The 20357-nt window shown below is 37.7% G+C and overlaps 2 protein-coding genes across 10 annotated transcripts in view; one reads left to right on the plus strand and one right to left on the minus strand.

Annotated features, from left to right (window-relative positions):
* The window catches only part of angpt4 (angiopoietin 4), a 71566-nt gene that overhangs the window by 1984 nt on the left and 49225 nt on the right, over nt 1-20357 (plus strand). The window lies entirely within an intron of this gene.
* Nucleotides 107-12822, minus strand: LOC119020561. 2 transcript variants are annotated; one of them, XM_037099962.1, is made up of 13 exons: nt 12618-12822; nt 11640-11933; nt 10904-11188; nt 9787-9873; nt 9586-9638; nt 6236-8678; nt 4775-5029; nt 4357-4680; nt 3907-4239; nt 2527-2562; nt 2316-2405; nt 1926-1981; nt 107-1308 (listed from the first exon to the last, which is right to left on the minus strand). In XM_037099962.1, exons 6-13 carry the CDS (start codon nt 6276-6278, stop codon nt 967-969), a joined length of 1479 nt encoding a protein of 492 aa, XP_036955857.1. In that variant the 5' UTR covers nt 6279-8678; nt 9586-9638; nt 9787-9873; nt 10904-11188; nt 11640-11933; nt 12618-12822; the 3' UTR covers nt 107-966. The 2 variants fall into 2 exon arrangements, with proteins under 2 accessions (XP_036955857.1, XP_036955858.1); XM_037099963.1 differs by having other exon boundaries at nt 10904-11933.

The following is a 20357-nucleotide window of genomic DNA, read 5'->3' on the forward strand; positions in this document are numbered from 1 at the left end:
GATCAAGTAGATTATGTTAGGCACCATGAGACAATTTTTATTTGTGTAGCACATTTCATAAGTGCAAAGGCAATGTCTGCTATGACAAATCCAATACCTCAAGGCTGAATACCCCAAGAGGCGTGGCGTAGCAGGGCGGGAATCTTCCGGCAAGACGGGACACCTTGGGAAGCGGAGCGTGATGGCGACGGCAGCAATAGAACAAAAACACAATATACAATATACAAAAAACAATAAAATACTATGGATAATAAAATGCTTGAGTAAATATAAAATAAAATAAAAGGCTAAGGTGAGGTTCGCACAGGGCGTCATGCAAGCTAGGACTCCCACTGTCCACACCACCGCAATCCAAATAGCATGACAATATATTTCATACAATGTATAATTAATGATTATATTACCTGCTACTTTGGTTGTTAAATAGAAAACAATCAGAAATTGTTGAGTAACTACTGCAAATATACAAAACTATGTTTCTACAGAAAATTGAAATGCAAATGGATGTGTCCAACATTATTTAGATTTGATTACAAAATGTGAAATTGAGAAATATACATTTGAAAGCGATATACAGAAATGAGAACTTAGGCTACATGATGGACAGTGATGTATGTTACAGGTATATTTTAAAGCGCTTCCTCAAGTGACTTTTCTAGCCAGTAATGTTACATAAATGTATACTAATGGAACAAAATGAAAATCATGCTACATTGAAGAAGACTAGAAACTAGAGATTGAGACCATAAACCCATCAGGAAAATGTTTACAAAGTTGAAGTTTTAATATAGATTGAAACAGTCTATGAAGGGCTCATCTAGACATTATACATCATCCTGTCACCAAGCCTTTGTGATTCATGGGTGATTAAGTGAATCCTGTGTGCCTTCTGAGAACTGGGATTTAAGTTGACAGAGTCCAGCATCTAAAAATCTTGAAGTAATTCTTATAAACTTGGCCATAAATTTAGTAAACCTCATAAATCCCTGACAGGGCCGATCTTTCCTCACTGTTACTGTTTGTTGTGACTGTTGAGTAGAGTGGATCCTGTGAGGATCTGGAGGGTTCCTTGGAAGAGTAGACTGGACTCTCATTGTACTTCACAGTTGAGTATTCACAGGCAGATCTGGATTTGATGGTCATTTCATCACCACCAGCTTTGTTGGAGCAGTTTTTAAAGGTGAGGGTGGAGTAATGCAGCGAGTCAGAGGGATTTGTGGGACAGTTGGCAGAGGCATAAACCGTGTTCACTACACCTCCTTTGTCTGGATTCTGGACGCGCTCTTGTATCTCCGCATAGATATAATCCTTCCAGGGAAGAATGGAAAAAAATACAGTCTGAATAAATCTCATGCACTGCTAACATTTAATACTCTCACTATAAAATTCTGCCCAATAGTTTAGGTAAAATTACAAGCAGGTATAAGATAAAAACTTTAATTCCCATTAATTTAATCTACGGTAGTTTTTATCACTGTTTCATCACCAGGTTGGATTCCAGCCTATCCTGGTTGGACAATGTAATTCAAACTATTTTTTATGGCAGAGAGGAAAGTTGAAAGAAAATTGAATCCAACATTCCAACTTTCTTTTTTTCATTATTAAAATGATTATTTAACTAAAAAGCATTTCACAGACTATACTACTTTATGTGTGTATTAGGTGTCTTCTAGAATACAAGAGAAAGCATGTTTGACAGCTGGCTATCAACAGTAATAATGCAGCTGAAGCTAAGACTAAATCACACCACTGCAATGACAATATTCCTAACAAACACAACATGGCTGCCACAGGTTTTCTTGTATGTGCAACCTAAATGTAAATATTGGCATTGTTCATAATATTGTTATTTAGCAACTATTGGTATTTCTTTTAGCAATATGAATACTAACCACACAGAGACATTTATATGGTTATACACTAACCTCTTTGATGTACTGTGCTCTCGCTCCATTTCTTGTGTTTTTTGAATGAGTAAATCCTGACTCACAGAAATGGAGGAGGACAACAAACAAACAGAAGGACATGATTGAGACACAGTTACATCTCTGTCTACCTTTTTTCACAACTATTGCCTGCTGTACTGTCCAGCTACGAACTAACAGAGATGGACTGGGTTGGTTCTGTAGTATCAGAAGTACAGAATTTCAAGCTAGACAAAAGGTAATGCTTAGTCACGACTAATGTCAAACAGTATGTCTGCTTTGGCTTTTTATGACATAACATCTGTACAGGATGCAGATGGAACAAATGTGGTTTTATTTGTACAACATGTTTTCATTTTCTGTTCTGTGAACGGATGATAAGTCTCTTACTTTTGTAGATAAGGATTAAAATGAGCACAAACAGCAACAGCAGCAGCACAGCTACACAGACAGTCACAGTGATGAGCACATGAGGGCTGTCTGCAAGATGAACCACAGAGCAAAGAAAATGTCCAGATTATAATTTCATCAGTACATGAGGATGGATCTCCTCTTGCTCCTCTGCAGCAGAAGGTTTAAGATATCAAACAAGCTGTCTTACCATTATCCTTAGCAGGTGTGGGTGTTGGTGTTGGTGCTGAGAACAAATAAAAATAAATTCAAGCTGAACATGTAATATAAATAAATGTCATAAATTAAAAGCATCTTATCAAAGGACAGAAAAATATAATTTGGCAAAGCCTGGTGAATGTATGAATTCATAATTCAAATCAAAATTTTAGAAAAATGGAGAGGAAACCCCCAAAATGTCTCCATTACTCTGGTTATCTAATTCCATTTTATAACAATTTAAGAGTTCAGTGAGTGTGACAACTTTGTTAAACATTTTGACATGTCACAATCGGAAAAGAACTGATGTTAGTAATAACGGTGTGACAGTGATAAGTACCACAATCCTGCAACTGAAGCTGCTGAAAAGAATTCAGTCTCAGGATGAGTTTGATGAGAAGACTGAGAGCAGTTCCATACCTGTCTGTTAAATAAGTACGCTGTTTAGCTTAGTTTAGCATGAAGACTAGAAATAGCTGGCCTGACTCTCAAAATCTGCCCACCATCAAAACTAAAGCTCAATATTTATCATATTTATGTTCTGTACAATTTCTTAGCCGTGAGCAGTAATTTCCTGGAGAGTTCACTTGTTGTCTGCATCTCATCAGAGCCAAAAAACTTCCAGCATGTAGCCTCATGTTAGCTTTAGCTGAACTTCATAATGCATTTTTAACGTCCTTTCAGAGCGATCCCGTCACTGTCAGTATGGGTCAAATCTTTGCCTAGAGGAGAAATTTAAGAGCCGATCAGAAAGCAGATTAGTTGAAAAAGAAAACACTACATCTCAATAATATCTGTGAGAGCTTCAGCATTGATAATTGAGGTTTTGATTGTTGCTCACACGTACTGTGACCACACTGCAGCAGGCTCCTCTGAGGGTATCAGGGGAAGTGCAGGAAATGGAAACAAAAGCATAAATAGCAACAACCACAAGTGATCTGAGTCTCTCTGCATCAACATGTCACAGTTAACTGCCATTTGATTTTTTAAAGTGAGTGATCATATTAGTCAAATTTGAGAACTTAATGAGTTGGTGGCTGTTGTTGATTTACAGTAAGCACACTGAATCATGTATAGTTCAGGCAGCGCATTCATTAGAGGAGTGTGTGCTGAAATGTTGATTAATGCAGCAGTTACAATTAGGATCATTATCTTATATAATATGTTTTTTAAATGGATAAAATAATAAATAATTGATGAAAACTTCATTCTCAGTATGAAAGCTTTTTGACATAACCACCCATATCAAACCACTTCCTCTAAATTTCTTTTCCTTCCATGTAACGTTCTTAATTTATAATTTAACTTGTTCTCCTCCTACAACCTGAACCAGGATGAGAAAACATCCACACAATGAAAAAGTAGAACTTACCTACAGTCATGGAGAATTTGTGGAAGAACAGATTGCTGCGTGTTTTGTCTTTGCTTTCTGCTCCACACCAGTATATCCCACTGTCGTTTGCTGTCACTTTTCTCACTGTTATGCTGAAGTTGAAATCGGTCTTTGACCTTTGACCATTGGACTCTGAAGTCTCCATGGAAAACTTCCCAGTTTTGTCGGGCTGTGTGCTGTTTACTAGAGGTTGACATATAGATGGATCTTCTCCCTTACAGATGAATATCCCTGTCAGAGTATCATTACGAGAAGTGCAGTAGTATGTAAAATCCTGTCCAATAGTTGGAAACTTTTTGAAGAACGTGATACCTGTTGATGGACAGACGGACAGAATTGCCCTTTAATGACTGTAAGAGCACATGTATTTCAGATACATCTTAATTATATGTGTGAGTAAAGCAAAAGTTTTAGATGTGAGTGACTCACTTTCAACCTTCAGTTTTATACTTCTGAGTGCAGCTCGGCAACATCCATCACTTGTCTTCGCTCCACACCAGTAGACACCAGCATCACCTTTGGACACATTACTGATGGATATGCTGAAGCCACTGCTGGTTTCAGCGAGAGTGAATGTCCCGTTTGACTTTGAAGAAGATTTTGTTGATAAAATTTCTTCACAGGTAGATTTGTTGTCTTTGCAGAAAAACTGGACACTGGACTTGTTTTTCTCTCCTGGATAATCACATGTGATGGTGGTTTTAGCTGTTGTGTACGCAGTTTGTTTAAATGGTCCCGGGCAGCCATCTTTCTCTGCAAATAAAAAAGGGAAGTATAACATGCAGACTGCAAGTAGGTTAACTGACCAGTTTTAAATTTCTGTTGATTGAAAGAACCGAACTCTTACCAACTACTAATATCAGTTCCTCTCTGTCAGATGTGCATGTACAATTGCATTGTTTAATGGCCACTGTGAGTTTTTTATTTAGTGCATCAAGATACAGGGAAATGTTGGTTTTGTTTTCCCATTCATCCCTCTTAGTACTTCGAATGTCTGTTCTGCTGGGATCAGCTTTATTACTTCCAAACCATTTAGGTTTTTTGTTGGCAAAGTCAGCCCATCCCTCTGGGCATCCCTTCGGTTTAGACTTGGCCTCACAACCTGCAGATCAGACAACGACAAAAGTTCACATCTCCTGAGCGTTACAGTCATTTGTCTTTAAACATTTTTTGGAACCATCTTTTTGTTGATATTTTCACAGCAGCGACTATCTGGAACAGTCACTGTTGAGTCAATGTATGTCTAAAACCAATGTTTAAAATGAAAAATAAAAAAAAATTGACTATGAATACATGAAAGGAGTCACATGTAGGCTGAAACCAACAGATCACCCGGCTGTGCAAAGAATTTTATCATCTATCAGCTCAGTGTTTGTTGCTCTATATGCAACTGTAGAGATTTGGTTTACTCACTGCTCTCGGCAGGGTTGATACCAGCAGCAGTTTTAAGAACAAGAGCTCTGTTAAACCGACTGTACACAACTTGTTTAGCACTGAACAAAGACAGTGTTAGCCACTAGCTGATGAAGATTGTGCTGCATATTAGAGATATTTCCATACAGAGCTGAGCGAATGAATGCTAGTGATATTCTGTTTCCACTGGATGTTTATTAAGCAACTGTTAGATAACAAGTTAGCCATGTTAAAGCTGTATCCACTGCTCCCGAATGGCCACTACATGGTAAATACAGATTTAAACGTACAAAGTGACATAAGTCGTTCTAACAATATAGTGGCAAAGGTTTAAGCGTTTTAGTGCCAGACTTTTCAGTGTGTGTTTTCCACCAGGTGTACAGGTGTACTATGTAGAAGACATTTCAACCAGCAGAGAAACTTCCAACTTCATTTACTGTTTTTATGCTCAAAACAAACTAAATAAACAAATTACTAAATAAATTATGATCTGAAAATAAACAAACTGACCTTGAAGGAAAACACAATTTCATACTGTTTTACTTGTTTATATGTGGCGGACCCTGCCACATTTCTAGCTTTAAACAGGGTATTATTTTCCTCTGAGAAACAGCTTGTTTATTGAATTTCTTCTAAAACAAAACTACATAATGCCCCTTTGATTAACACTATGTAGGTTCTGTTGTTACTGTGTTGAATGATTTACCCAAAGCAAGATGCAGGAGATATTGAAATGATAAAATACAGCAGACATTTTTTTCTACTCAGTGAACTGCTGTGATTAATGCAGAAATAGAAGCTGAAGCCGCACCTGGTTAATATCTGTACGGACAGACTGTGACAGTTATCTATCAGATCTCTAATAACAGCAATCAGGCAGAAAAAAGTATTTTACCTTTCATCAGTGAGAAGATGAGGAGAAAAAGAATGCTCCTCATTTTGATGATCTCAGATGCCGAAATCTTTAGTTAAACTATTGAAACTTTTTAAACTCCTGGCAGGTTTGTCAGTTCCTCCTTTTTGTTTGTTGGTTGATTTCAACATCTGCACAGCCGTGTTTCCTGAAATGATAATTTTAGTTACGTCAAAGTTACCCATCCCCCGTTCATATCTTCCTCTCTCCTCCTTTCACTGTCACAGAGGTTTGTAAATCAGCACCAACTCAAACAGTCCCAGCTTCACTTTAAACTGAGGCCTCAACATGAACTGAGACTGTCTTTCTCTCTGTTAATCAACATAGTGAAATCCCTGGTCATCGTGAACAAAACGAATTGCCATGTTTGTCTTTAGTCCTATTTGTATGTTGTCACGGTTATCCAAGCAACCTTTAAGCTTCACTTTTGGGTATGAGTCACTTTGTTGCGTCCCCAAACATTTTGGCCTGTGTGACTGTAGTTATGAGGCTGTTGTTAGATCAAAGTTGTTCTCAGCTTCACCAGAAACTTCACACATTTACGTGGTGAGAAAGTTTACTGTGATGTTTTTACACTAACTAATAAGTTTGCAACAACACCATCAATAACCTGTAAACTGGCTTTTTACATGAATAGACGATCACTGTTTGTAGAGCGCTGCGCTCATATACTGCTAATGCAAACTGAAATGCTACGACCTACTGCTGCAGCTTCACATTACAAGCATCGCACGTTGATCTCCATCTTTGTCCTGGAATTTAAATTGTTAATGCGTGTTTTATTGCTTTTGCCCACAAGAGTTAACATGATGTAATTACAGTATATGTTTAAGCAATTTTTGCCTCACCTTTCCTGTACTTTCTTATATTGCGAGCGTTTGTTCCTTGTTCCTGATTCCTGATTTATTCTTTGTTTGATCTCATCTGTTTGTGCTTCGTTATGTATTATAACAGAGTACTTGAGTGATTGGTTTTACTCCTGACAATTGCGTCTCAACCCTTTTGCCTAGATATTAAGTTTATGGCTTACTAATGTGTTTTGTCGATTATGCTTTTTAAGAAAATGCTGGTGGGATTATGTTCCATGGCAGCTATGTTAAGCGCATTAATAGCTGCTTTAGCGTGCACACAGTAGCTGTAGAGAAGTGGCCAGGGTGGATGGTGAACACATGAAATATAGGACTTTGTCAGTAGCATCCATCCTGTGGTAACATTCAGGCGTCAAGAGTACTTTGGCTTACGTTACGGCTTTAGTTTTCAATAGTTTCAATATTTAACGGAGAACATGTTCCGCTGCTAATCTTAACCTAAAAGTTTACTGTTGAGTTCATTAACAACATTTTATGATACGTCAGCCTTTCCTCGTTATGCTGATAGAAGCATGAAGCCATAAATAAATGTAATTGATTCAGTGACACTTTCCCATGTAATCTTTAATTCAGATCAACTCCACAGTTACAGATTTATTCACGTTGTGGCGTATCTAACCTCGCCCCTAATCAAGACCAGACCAGAGACATTAGTAGAGTTTGTCCCCTTTAATAATATCATAAATTCAGCACAAGCTAAAGCAACAACATCAATAACTGTAAGAATACCAAATGATTGATTAAAATGGTGAATATTTCACTCACTGTCTAGAATACCTGTATATATCTCATGCAATTATTATAAATGTAAAGTTGTATAACTATTATATAACATATATACAACATCTCATACATATTAAGGGTTCATTTGCAACAAAACAACGGCAATAGCATAACACCATATTTGATATATTTTCTCTTCTTCTTTGTTTTTGTATTATTTTGGTGCCCATCAGGGAATATCAATCAGACTGGTGTTGGTTTATTCATTTTAAGAATGCTTATCTGTTGTTGCAAAATTAACTCTTCATATTTTATATGTACACTGTAAATCATATCAACTATTACGTGCATATTGTTAACTTGGAATTTTTCTTCTGCAGTCCTTTTTGAGGTGGAAGTTGATGTTGAGCTGCATTATTGGTTACAGAACTGAAAACTTATAATCAGGTACTATAAACAATACTAGGACTCCTGTAATTTCTAAAGGTCTGTTTTCAATAGAACAGGAATCATAGAAATGAAGGTGGTGAAAACCGTCGGGACTTTTCTCAGGGCTGCTATGGTTTGTTGACCGTACTATAGCATCAGTCTTCAGAAAGTCCTGATGGGTGATTGAGAGTTGAGTAGACAGGGTGTTGGTCATTGTTGTTTACTGTAGAATATGGGTCACCATCATTAAATTCAACAGAGCTGTTCTTAACGCAGGAGTTGGAGTAATGATGTATGCCAGGAGAGGTGTTTGTGTCAAAGATGGCAGTGGTATAGATGGTTTTGATTGCAGTTCCTGAGTCTGGCTCCCGGGGGCGCTCCTGTATCTCTTCATAGGCAGGATCCTTCCAGAGCAGAAGGAAAAACAAGATAAATGAGGTCTGCATCAGTAATGCTATGTGCATAATAATCCCATCAAGAAGCACCAACTATACTGATGGCAGAAGATCACTAATTTCTCTGTAATATTCAGAGCTTTCCTACAGTGAAGTGTGTGGACATCACTGACATCAGCCTTCTGTGATAAGACAATAGACACATTGTCACTGCAGTCAAACAACATTTTGTTTGGTTTTATGACTTCAATGACAAACAATGATCCCCTAAATTTACCCAGCACCACAGGCAGGTTGATGTTTGGGTTATTAGTGACACGTCTCTTAGATCGAGAGCCATCAGATTTGGTGCAGACATCCACATCTTCATCAGGATGAACTGCTATGACTTTGCTGATCCCTCATCTTTTCATCTAGCGCCATCATCAGGTCAAAGATAAAATTTGTCCAGTTCTTTGTTTATGACCAAATACCTGAAAAACTAAAGACATCCCCATTAGACTTAACTGTGCTTTGTGTAGTTTTGGAGAAGAAATTCAATATCACAAAAGCTGTGCTGCGAGGAAAATAAGGTATCCATGGTTGAAGGCTTTGACGGAGAAGTGCTTGTTGTTTGCTCTTTGTTTCCAATTAATCTTGAATATACATCAAATTCTGAATGTTAAAATAGGCCACCTACGATTTTTATTCATTCTGTCACTTTCTTTGTGTTAAAAGACAGTTTTTAGAGCGAGCATGACAGCTACGCTAGCTTAAACCAGATTTAGACTCTAGCAAGGCAAAGTCCATTTCAGTTATTGTCCACTAAATCTGGCAACATGGACACTCACGCACACACACACACACACACACACACACACACACACACACACACACCACACACACAGTAAAACTATTTACACAAGTGTTTTCTTACCTCTTGGTCGTTCTGAGCGTTTTTGTTTACTGTGTTTTTTGAATGCTGATATCCTGACAGAAAAAAGGTAAAAAAATGTAAACAAAAAAAAAAAAAAAAACTTAACTAGTCAAGTCTTTTCACCACACAAATATGCTTGTGAATATGTGTATAACAGTGTGAATGTATGTGTGTAATATGACTGCAAACCAAGTTTCTTACGTTTGTGGATGAAAACCAAAATTAGCACAAGCACCAGCAGAACTGCACAGACGACCACAGCAATGATTATAGTCAACGCAGAGCGACCTGCAAGAGATAAAAACCACAGAACAGGATGACCAGCCTTTTTAAAACCACTGAAACTCATCTGCAACGTTCACATCTTCTTCCTGAAACGGTTTTCAGAAAAGGTTTCAGAAAACTTGCCTGCTTTATTCTGAGCAGATGGACTAATAGCTGTTAAAAAAGACAGGTGGTGTTGATGTAGCTGGAGGCAGTGAAGGTAGACATAACAGATTTTAAATATACAGTGGCAAGGTATAAAAAATAGGAAACACATTTTGCAAAAATGAAAAATGAATGAAAAACATGAACGTTAGTTTTGGAGCCATTGATTTTTACAGAGGCCCTAAAGATTATATCTTCATTGCCTCTCTGTACTTTAGTTGCTTTTCAAAGCTGGATTAACATGATCATGTCATTCTGTTTTCTCACAAATCAATTCTTTAAGATGTTTAGATGTTGTGACCAACAAGAAAAGTTGCTGTTTGTTTGGAAACCACGGTGGCTCCTCAAGAGAATAGCATAGCTGCTATTAGCATCAGTTATATCAGAACTGAAGGGTATATTTAATTGATGGAAGAACAAACAGCAACACTGAAGGCTTTTCCCATGTTTTCGCAGAGGCTCTGTGGATTTGCGATTTGCTTTTTTAATTAATTTTTTTCAATAAGAAGAGTTCCATATTTTTCTGCAGTCTGTATCCATTTATCTATTCCAAGATAAAAACGTGTTGCCTGACACTTAACAGACACAAATGATTCTGTTCTCAAAACACAGTTATTTTTTAAATACATCTTGATCAGTAATCAGTCGTAACTGAAGCTTTTGTTTTGAAACTATTTCCAGCCTTCACCAACATCCCCTCCACCTGCTGACGTGAAAGTCAGCTCAGATACAAGTTTTGTTAATGTGACATGGCATGTATTGTAAATGTTGATATGATGCATGTGAAAAAATACAAATTTGAACTATCCATAATTTGCACAAAGGTGAAGTGTCAACATTTTATCCTGGTTACTAGGCTGGTAAATCATTTCAGATGCGAGTGACTCACCTTTGACCTCCAGTTGTATTCGTGTGAGTGCAGCTCGGTACTTTTCTCTTTTGACTCCACACCAGTAGACACCAGTGTCACTTGGGGACACGTGATTGATGGATATATTCAAGCTACTGTGTGTTTCTGTGAGAGTGAATCTCTCGTTTGAAATATCCTCACAGGTATAATCGTTCTCTTTGCAGAAAAATTGGTCACCTGACATGTAATTTGCTGGATAATTACATGTGATGTCAGTTATTGTTGAAGCAGTTTGAATAGATTGTCTCTGGCAGCTGTTTTCCTCTGCAATTCAAAGAAGAAACACAAACATGTAAAATCTTTCTAGTATATCTGTCATGACTTGACAATGTGTCTTCCTGGAAAATAAATTGACCCTTTGTTTCACTTGTTTTGACTTAAAATAGTAGAGAGGCTTGACTCAATGTGGAATTTGATATAAAAATCCTGGAGGTATTGTCTGTATACCTGTATGTTCTGCATGTGTGACACATTAGTTCTTTCAAATCAATCACCAAACTTTGGTTTCTGTTGTCATGCAGTATAGACGTGCTTATAATATAAAACCAAAAGACATTTTCTCTTTGAATATTTTTTTGACTACCAGCTTCCCGTGTCCTCTGACCCTCCTCCTGACACACTATGCATCCTATTGTTGTTGCTTTTTATAAAAAAAATATTGTGATCTAACAAAGGGCATGAGAGAAAAAAGATGCCACACTTCTTACCAACTTACCAACTTCTACCTCCTCCTCATCTGATGATGTTGTAAATTGACACTTGTACTCTCCAAAGTCTTCAGGTTTTAGGTTTTTGATGGCCACCTTGAGTGTTTTTTTATATGTGTTATGGTACAGGGAAACGCTGCCTCTATTTTCCCACTGATCTTGTAGAGTACTTGGGATGCGTCTGCTATTTGGCCCTTTTACAACAATACTGTGATATTCTTCTTCAGGTTCTTCAGGATAATCGCAGGTGAATTCAACCCATCCTTCTTGGCATCCCGTCACTGTTAATGAGGCCACGCAAACTGTAAATCAAAAAGAAAAGTTTGTATTATGACAGATTCTGAAACAGTCGTCTGAATATGATCTCTAACAACAAAACATACACCGTCTGGATCATGCCACCTTCATACCTCTTATTTTTATTTTTGGTAACATCAGACAAAGCATTTCGAAGGGGATCTTACTCAGTAGAAAGATCTTTGGCTCACTGTTGTGACCACCTGTAAATTGCACGTCTAACTTTTATTATCCCGTATGTGTTTCTAAATGTTTGTTTTATTATTGTGATGTTTGTTATTGTTGTTTTGTGTTAGAGACTACAACAGTCAGTCACAATAATATGCAGCCTTACAGAATGTTTTTCGATCTAACTTCATGTTAAATAAACACAACATGTTTGAGAAAGCAATAAGAGGTCCTGCTGAAACATTCATCACACTGTGTAAGTACACTATGTAGTTTTGGAGAAGAGGTTCAAACTCAAAATTGCAAGTAAATTAAATTGAATGAAACTTTGTTGTCCTTTTAAGGTTTGAGTGTAAGTCAGTAAGTAAGTCAGAGTTTGTTTATTTAGTTCAATTAGGCACAAAATTCCAGTCAGTGACGATCTTTCTCTCTTCGTTAACATTTCTTCCCCCAAACTACAAAGTGCAACTTTTAATATCAATATCCTATAATAATAATAATAATAATAATAATCACTTCACCTGCCATCATTGAGAGGATGAGCAGAAGAAAGGTCTTCATTTTGTAGTTTTAGTGTCCCCCGAGCAGTGTGTCGAAACAGTCGGTTGATCTCGAGTGTTGTGTGCCCCACTTTTCTGTCAGTCCTTCCGTCACAATCGCTCCTTCCTCTTTATACCTTTTTCTGTACGTTGGCTGCAAAGAGGAAATGAGTGGGGAGACAGAGAGAGTTAGATAACATTTTAAAAGGAAGTACCTGATGTAAACACATGTCAGAAATACTTATTATATTTACATATAATGAGGAGACACAGAGTATTGTCAGGGTCATTATTAGGATTTGATTAAACATGTAGACTGTATCTGCATCATAAATCCACACTGTTCCTAAATATAAAAACGGCTGACTGGAGAAAATAAAGTGGAAGCAAGAGGTTTTATCAGTGCTTAAGGGAGCGGCTGTGGCTCAGGGGTAGAGTCAGCATCTTGTTATTGGAAGGTCGCTGGTTTGATTCTCCTGGTCTGCATGTCATAGTCTCCTTTGGCAAGACACTGAACCCCAAACAGTTTGGGGTTTTCAGCAGCGTTAATGGAAGCACAGACAATTGCTTTTGAACAAGGAGCTAATAAAACTTCAGAGAAAAAAGGGAACTGACAATAATAACGATGACTACAAGTATGACTGTGAATAGCAAAGATGATACACCATCCTGCTTTCTACAAGTTGCTATGTTTTACAGGATTACATCATGAACCTTGAAGGCCATGTAGAGCCAACCGCGTGTGAGTCATGTTGAGTTCTCTGCCAAACTGCTGCTGTTGAGATGCTGTCTTAAACCTTTCTTGATTTCCAGCCTATTTTAAATTGACAAATCAGTAATATTTTCATATGGCTGTTCTTTTCTGATTCACCTTTTGATGTAGTGCGTGTCCAGCTGTTTCCAGTCGCACAGTAGTAAAAACATGTCAGGGCGTTTTATCATACAGAAGAGACAGACAGGGGAAAGAAATATTAAAGCAGGGATGCTGTGTGATATATTTTAGATTTTAAGTAATTGCCTTCCAGTAACTGCAGAAAGCTGTCTTAGCATTTTTCAGTGGTGATTTGGTGTATATCTATTGATATATCTGATTAACTTTTTTTATATTGAGTTATTTGTAAGCTCTATGTGAATTAAGTGCGCTGAGCATCTGGAGCGGTCAGGAGTTCAATATCTTGCTTCAAATTCCCATGAAACCACTGGACTTTGATTTCTCATATGTGTGTTTTTCGCATAAAGTCAGGCATCTAGGGAGACACCTGTTGCAGATATTGATTGGTGTTCACAGTAGCCAATCGAGTGGTGAGGTCTGTTGTCCTAAAACCTGGAACTCAGTTAGGATTTCTGTACATCTGCTTCCCTCGTTGAATTCTTTTCATTGGTATTTGGTTTAATGTCTGAACCATATGTTTACCACAGGCAGAAGGTATTTACACGTTCTGTTGTCTGACATAAAATACATCATTAAATGTCCCACAGTTAGGGTTAAACAAGCCCTTTTTCATGTTTTAACTACAGAGGTTGTCGGGGACATTAAACATCCTCGCAGCGAACACGGAGACTCATCTACTCACTAGTCCGTCTTTACAGGCCACTTTAGTTCCACACTGTTCTAACTCTGACTTTACAACTTGTACATTGATCAGTTTATAGAAAATCTGGATAGTAATTATGTCATGTAGTCTGTTTATAGCCTAACATTATCTTTTCTAATGCTAGAGATTTAATAGGCTCATTGTCGAGGAAACCCAGCAATGCTAACTTCTGGGTTAGCCTACAAAACTATGTCATCACTTCAGCACTATGTAGCATTGAATCTCCTTTCTGGGCCTGATCTGGCGTAGTCATGGCGATCGGGCACAACGTGCTGTTGTAAAAATGTAAGTATGTATTTGATAGAAACTTATTCATGCTTTACTCATGCTTACATGTTTATGAGAGGCATGTGTCTCCATACATACATGTAGGTATCTGGGCTACTGTGTCTTTAGTTTTTAGCTTAGATGTTCCATAATGAGCTGCAACAAGTCATTGTTAAATGGGTGTTTAGCCTGACATGAGTTGGAGTCAGACATGAGTCAGAATTGGGAAGTGAGCAGAGCAAAGGTCTTGTGACACTAGAGACACTATGTTGAAGTACGGTACTGGCTGAGAAAATGTGGCCAGCGAATGTGTCCTTGAGTAAGACTGAAAAAACATTTCACCACCAGTTTTCAACAATAGTGTGTAAATGTGTAAAGCAGGTTGTCACTGCAGCAAAACCAGTGTAAAATGATAAAAATATCATAAAAGTGGTTGCAGAAGAAAGTTAAAGGAGCATCCTGTAGTGTGTGAGTACCATAAGTCCTCACACTGACCTCCACACACACCATCAGATTGTGTTGATTGTGTTGAAACCTACGATTTTAAGCCATCTCTCACAACTAATAAAACGGATCATTTTCCTAGACAGTCCTCTCTGGGTATCTTGGCTGTGTAGACCGGGAGGGACACCCGCCTTATTTCACAAACACTAATGTTTTTTGGCCGGTGCCGTGGGTTTGGAGTCTGATAACGTATGTCATCTGCTCCAAGTGAAACATGGAACAATGGCCGAGTGTGTGTTTATGGTTTATGGGTGTGTTTGCGCTCCGCGGAGCTGCCTGCCAATCTGGAAAGAAAACACAGATAAGATAGAGATTTTATATGGTAACGCATTTAGAGAGCCAATCCATGTGCTCAAACACATAAATTCCAATGTTGGTTGCTGTTTATAAAATCACTGGCTGTGATTTATTGAGATTTATTATTTATTTACAATCTGCTGGTGAAGAGACTGCTGAGAAGGACATTCATGGGGGTGATCACGTTAACTGCAGGCTGATGAGGGATTCAGCCTTATATGTGATGGTGTCAGTGGATGTTTTGGTTTTTGTGTTTTGTTACCATGGAGTCATTTTACTTGGTATTCAAGGTGTGAATCCATCAAGATGTCTAATAGAAGGCATAGGCAGCAGATGACACTGAGGAGAGGGAAGGCTTTTATTTTATTTGACCAACGATCATGCTTTAACAACCACGGGGGGCATCGATATTACGTTCATAACTACACTGTTACCACAAACAGAGCTATTTATGCCAAAAATATAGATCACAAAAAGTATTAAAGTATTAACCTCTTTCATTTTAAATGCATCCAAAAATGACAGAGAGAGAGAGAGAGATTTTACCGATATCAATATGTTACTCATTGATACTCTCCATAATGACTTCTGCTATTGATGAAGCTGTAGATGATGTGTGACTTTAATGTCTATTATTTAGGAATATAAATTAGAAATGCCAAAAACTAGGAAACTTCTTCACACAATTTATTTATAAAGTTTATAACACAGTTTAAGAGTAGATGTGAGGAGATGCGTCATCGGGGTCTGATGCAGATTCTGCCCAGTAGATCTACTATGAACCGAACTCCAAAAATAATTAATCAGAGTTTTACTGTGATGTGTTTAAAAATGCACAGAAGAATGTTATTTTATTGAGAGAAATGTATTTACTTTACCGCTATTTAGACTCCAAAGGTCTACATGATGGGTTTACGCGACTGTGTGGATACAATAGAGTTTCTAATAGTGTGAAGCACATGAAGAGTTGTGATGAACCTGTTAGAGAGTGCAGGAGCTTCACTGTGACGTTTGATTGATGAGGGTTAAGTTACCCTGGAGTGAGGGGAGCTGTAGTGTGTTTACTCGAGGGTTTAAAAGCCTGTCGGTAATCTGCGGCTGCAGGATCGACTCCTGAAAATTCCACTCTGTAACAGTCAGATACACGTTGATCCCGCCCACCGGTCTAAACCCTGTCACTGATTGGCACACAACAAGAGCAAAGGCTCTGCAACTGGTTAATAATGTGATCAATCTTTTTATAATAAATAAGCCACCAATTTAGCCCTCATTAAAGCTATATTTCATTTCTGAAAAGCCATTAAAGCAGGTAGATAAAGTTTCTTTGAGAATTCTTCACTGTGTTTCTATACATTAATTCACTTACTGACCTCTTTAATCTTCAGAGCCGCTCTTATCAGGTTTGAATTACTTTTGTGATACAGTTAGAATGAAGCAGATAATAAAGTATAAACATGATCATCACTAATGGTGGGAAATCTCATTCCAGTAATGTCAAGCTTTTGAAATCTAAAGTCTTTCTGAAGATATAACTGCAGTAAATTCCCCCCTCCTTGTTTTAAAGTAATGATGTTTGGACTCCCTCCCTGAAAGCATTCCTGTCTCCTTCTCTTCCCCCGGACAGAAACACTTGACAGGGAGATTAGTTCAGATGCTACTGTGTATAAACTATGAGACATTTTCATTAAATAAAACATTATTATCTCTTAATGAAACACAGAAAAAGCCAGACCTCTTTATTTCATGTTTGGACAAAAGCTTTTCTGTTGGGTCCTCTCAGTGTTGAAAGAGAAAAGAAATCACCATTAACTATTATTATCACAAAGAGGATTTTAGACTCTAGATTTCTACGGCTACAACTACTGAATGTTTTCATTGATCATTACTTTCTTGATTAATTGAGTTGTTTGGTCTATATTTTAAGTGTTTTGTCTGTTTCAGTCTCCAGGACACAATGTTAGCAGTAAACGTTTCTGCAAACTACAGATACATCCTGGATTGACATTTGTACCAAACGTGGCACATCATGTTCACATTCACGTTCACAGCAGCCTTATTTACTTGTATTAATGCCACAACCTCCCCTGAGGTGTCGCTACAAGCAAATAAGGATGCCAAATGTCCGACTGCAGTTCAAGTCACACCAGAGGATATTTTAAGCACACCTGGTAAGATGATTCAACATCAAGAGAATAAAAGTTCTTCTTTTGATTCTTTGTTTACGTCAAAGATCAACTTATCTAACTTAAGTTCTTATCTATAAGACTTTGGGATAAAGATATCACACAATGCATTGTTACTGGGACACTTCAGCAGGACAGATGTTTGCTGTCACATGATGGTTTAATTAACAACCTACTTTTGCTTCCACTACAGTGTGTGGAATATCCTCTGAATGTAAACTGTGTGGCACACTTAGCACTTTTCCAGCCATTCATGTGGCATCAAAACTGAGTGTTTTTGCTGGAAGTTGGACCGTCTCCATAGTCCGTGGACGGGGGCAGAACAGGTATCTAAGATAAACCATGATGTTTCCTTAACTCTAACAAAGTGTTTTTTCATGTCTAATCCTAAACAGAGCAAAGACAGCATGATGATGATTCAACCTAAACAAATGGAACGTTGTAACATGTAGAGACGCTGAGTTTGAACTCACGTTCATTAATTGATTATAGCCTGATAACGTCTGTAACTATTCAGCTGGCACACTTCAAACTTTTTTTTACATAGAATTCAAGTTTTTTATGAAAACAGTTCACAACAACTATTAATTATTGTGATTGTTAATTAATTCAAAACACCCATCTGGTAAAGTGTCAGCAGAAACTGAGCATTACACAGTAATCCTCACAAAGTTGAAGGAGTTTTGTACTGACAAGTATTTCTGTTAAGTCAAGGCACAAAAACGACCATCAGATAGATAGATAGATTCCAAATGACCTCAGAAGATTCAGAATAACACATGATTCATTCTTAACCTACCTCCTCTGCTTCCTGCTCACCTCAGCTGTGAAGTCTCTCCCTCCTGTGCTGATGGAGAATGCTCACTACAGTATGATACTGTTTACATGCTTTTTTGGTATCTTTGAAGTAGAATTTTAATATTAAAATATTGAGGTCTCAGATCTTCATCACCACCAGGAAATTGTCTGCTGCTGGCATGAACTGATCCTGTAGAGTGATATGTTAATATTGGAAAACAAAGATGTCACAGCAGATAACATTTACATCACACACAATAGAACCACTGATAAACAGGAAGATTAATCAATTTGAAAAAAGGGAAGTCTGTATTTTATACCTAGTGGTGTTGGGCACTTCGATACATTGACAGCCGAGGTCACAGTCAGTAGAGGATTAGGTCATTTAGGTGAACAAATTGAATTTCTCAGAACAGCAGTCTGATTTAGCAGCTTTGCAAAGAAAAGAAGTCTGTGTGAAGTGAAACCACACAAATAAACCAGGCGGTGTGCTGACTTGGTTTATCAGTAAAGTTTCACCTAGTGTTACTCACAACAACATTTTCTGGAAGTACTGAAGGAATCGCTGAAGGCTAAAAAAAGATCAAAACCATCATAATGTCATGACTCTTTAAGATAGAAGGCTTCGCTCTGAGCCATGAAGTCTCCTGTGATCTCTGAGATGCTTCATGTAAAATGATAAATGTCTTTTTTTTATCTTCATTTCAGAGTCGTGCAAGCTCAACAAGTATGACTGAGTGACCGTAATAATAGTCAAGAAAAAGCATTTACAATCTTCAAGATAAACTCAGACAAACATTGGAGCTTTAAGTGACTCTCGTGAAGCCGGTCTGATACGTGGAAACTCTTCGGCCTAAGAGTAACTGATACAGTCACATTTGTACCAAATTTGGTCAATATGTGTCTGTACTGCTTTTGCCTGAAAGGCCATTTCCACTGAATATGTTAAACAGTTGTTGAAGTTCACGCTGAGGAGTCTGTGTGCTGCAATACTTCAGTTTTCAACGTTTTTTTTTGTGTGTGTGTGCCTTTACCCATCAGTAGCAAGTGATGTTTCTGTTCTGTTTATTGTAAATCATCTCAAGTCGACACAGAAGCTGTGATGGTGGTTCAGAACATGCTGATGAAGGTTAGTACTAAGCTCTGTATCTTAGACACATGGACCTGCTTCAGTTTCTTGAAGACGTTTCACCTCTAATCCAAGAGGCTTCTTCAGTTATAACTGGAGAGGAGTTTTAGAGAGTGTCCTTACAGATTCGTTAAGGACACGTGTGGGTCATTGGTCAAATCCTCCTTTAAGTGGGTTTTTAAGACTAGCTGAGACCAGGTGTGAATGTTTGTTAAGCTGTCTGGGAGGAGAACAGTTTATTTAAATAATAAATATCATAATATTGTTGCATTCTTACATACAATTGTTGGAACAGGTGTTGTCAGAGGAGGTCCAGTGACTGGATAACTTTTAACTAGTAATTCCACAGAAGTTGGGACGCTGGATGAAACTGGATGATTTGCTACTTAGTGATTTTTTTTGTGAATACGTATCTGCTTATTGTGAATTTATTGGCAGCAGCATCAAACATTTCAAACATGTTGGAACAGGAGCAACATAAGTCTGTGAATGTTGCTCCAGAAACACCTGTTTGGATAATTCCACAGGTAAACAGGTTCATTGGTAACAGCTGATAGTTTCATGATTGAAATGCTCAGATGTTAGAAACAAGGAAAGGGTGAGGTTCAACACTCAGTCAGACACATGGGCTCAGGAACACTTTGTAAAACTGTCGTCAGTTCATTTGTAAACAATTGAATTCTGTTTTTATTTATGTTTAACACAGCGTCGCAGTAGATGAGGTTATTCCTGCAAAGGGTTGATTGGCAGTAACATCTTAGGTTATAGATTTTATAACCAAATGTGTCCCTGTTCACCTAGTTTTCTGGTATTTATACATAATGATAATTAAAGACAGAACTATTCCTACATATTTTCTATCTACATAGAACTGATGCATTTAGCTCAGCTGTGTTATTCATTCATCCTGCCATTCCTTCTTCTGCCTGTCCACTCAGTGTGTATGTGT

The sequence above is a fragment of the Acanthopagrus latus genome, chromosome 6, assembly GCF_904848185.1.
Source record: "Acanthopagrus latus isolate v.2019 chromosome 6, fAcaLat1.1, whole genome shotgun sequence".
Lineage (NCBI taxonomy): Eukaryota > Metazoa > Chordata > Actinopteri > Spariformes > Sparidae > Acanthopagrus > Acanthopagrus latus.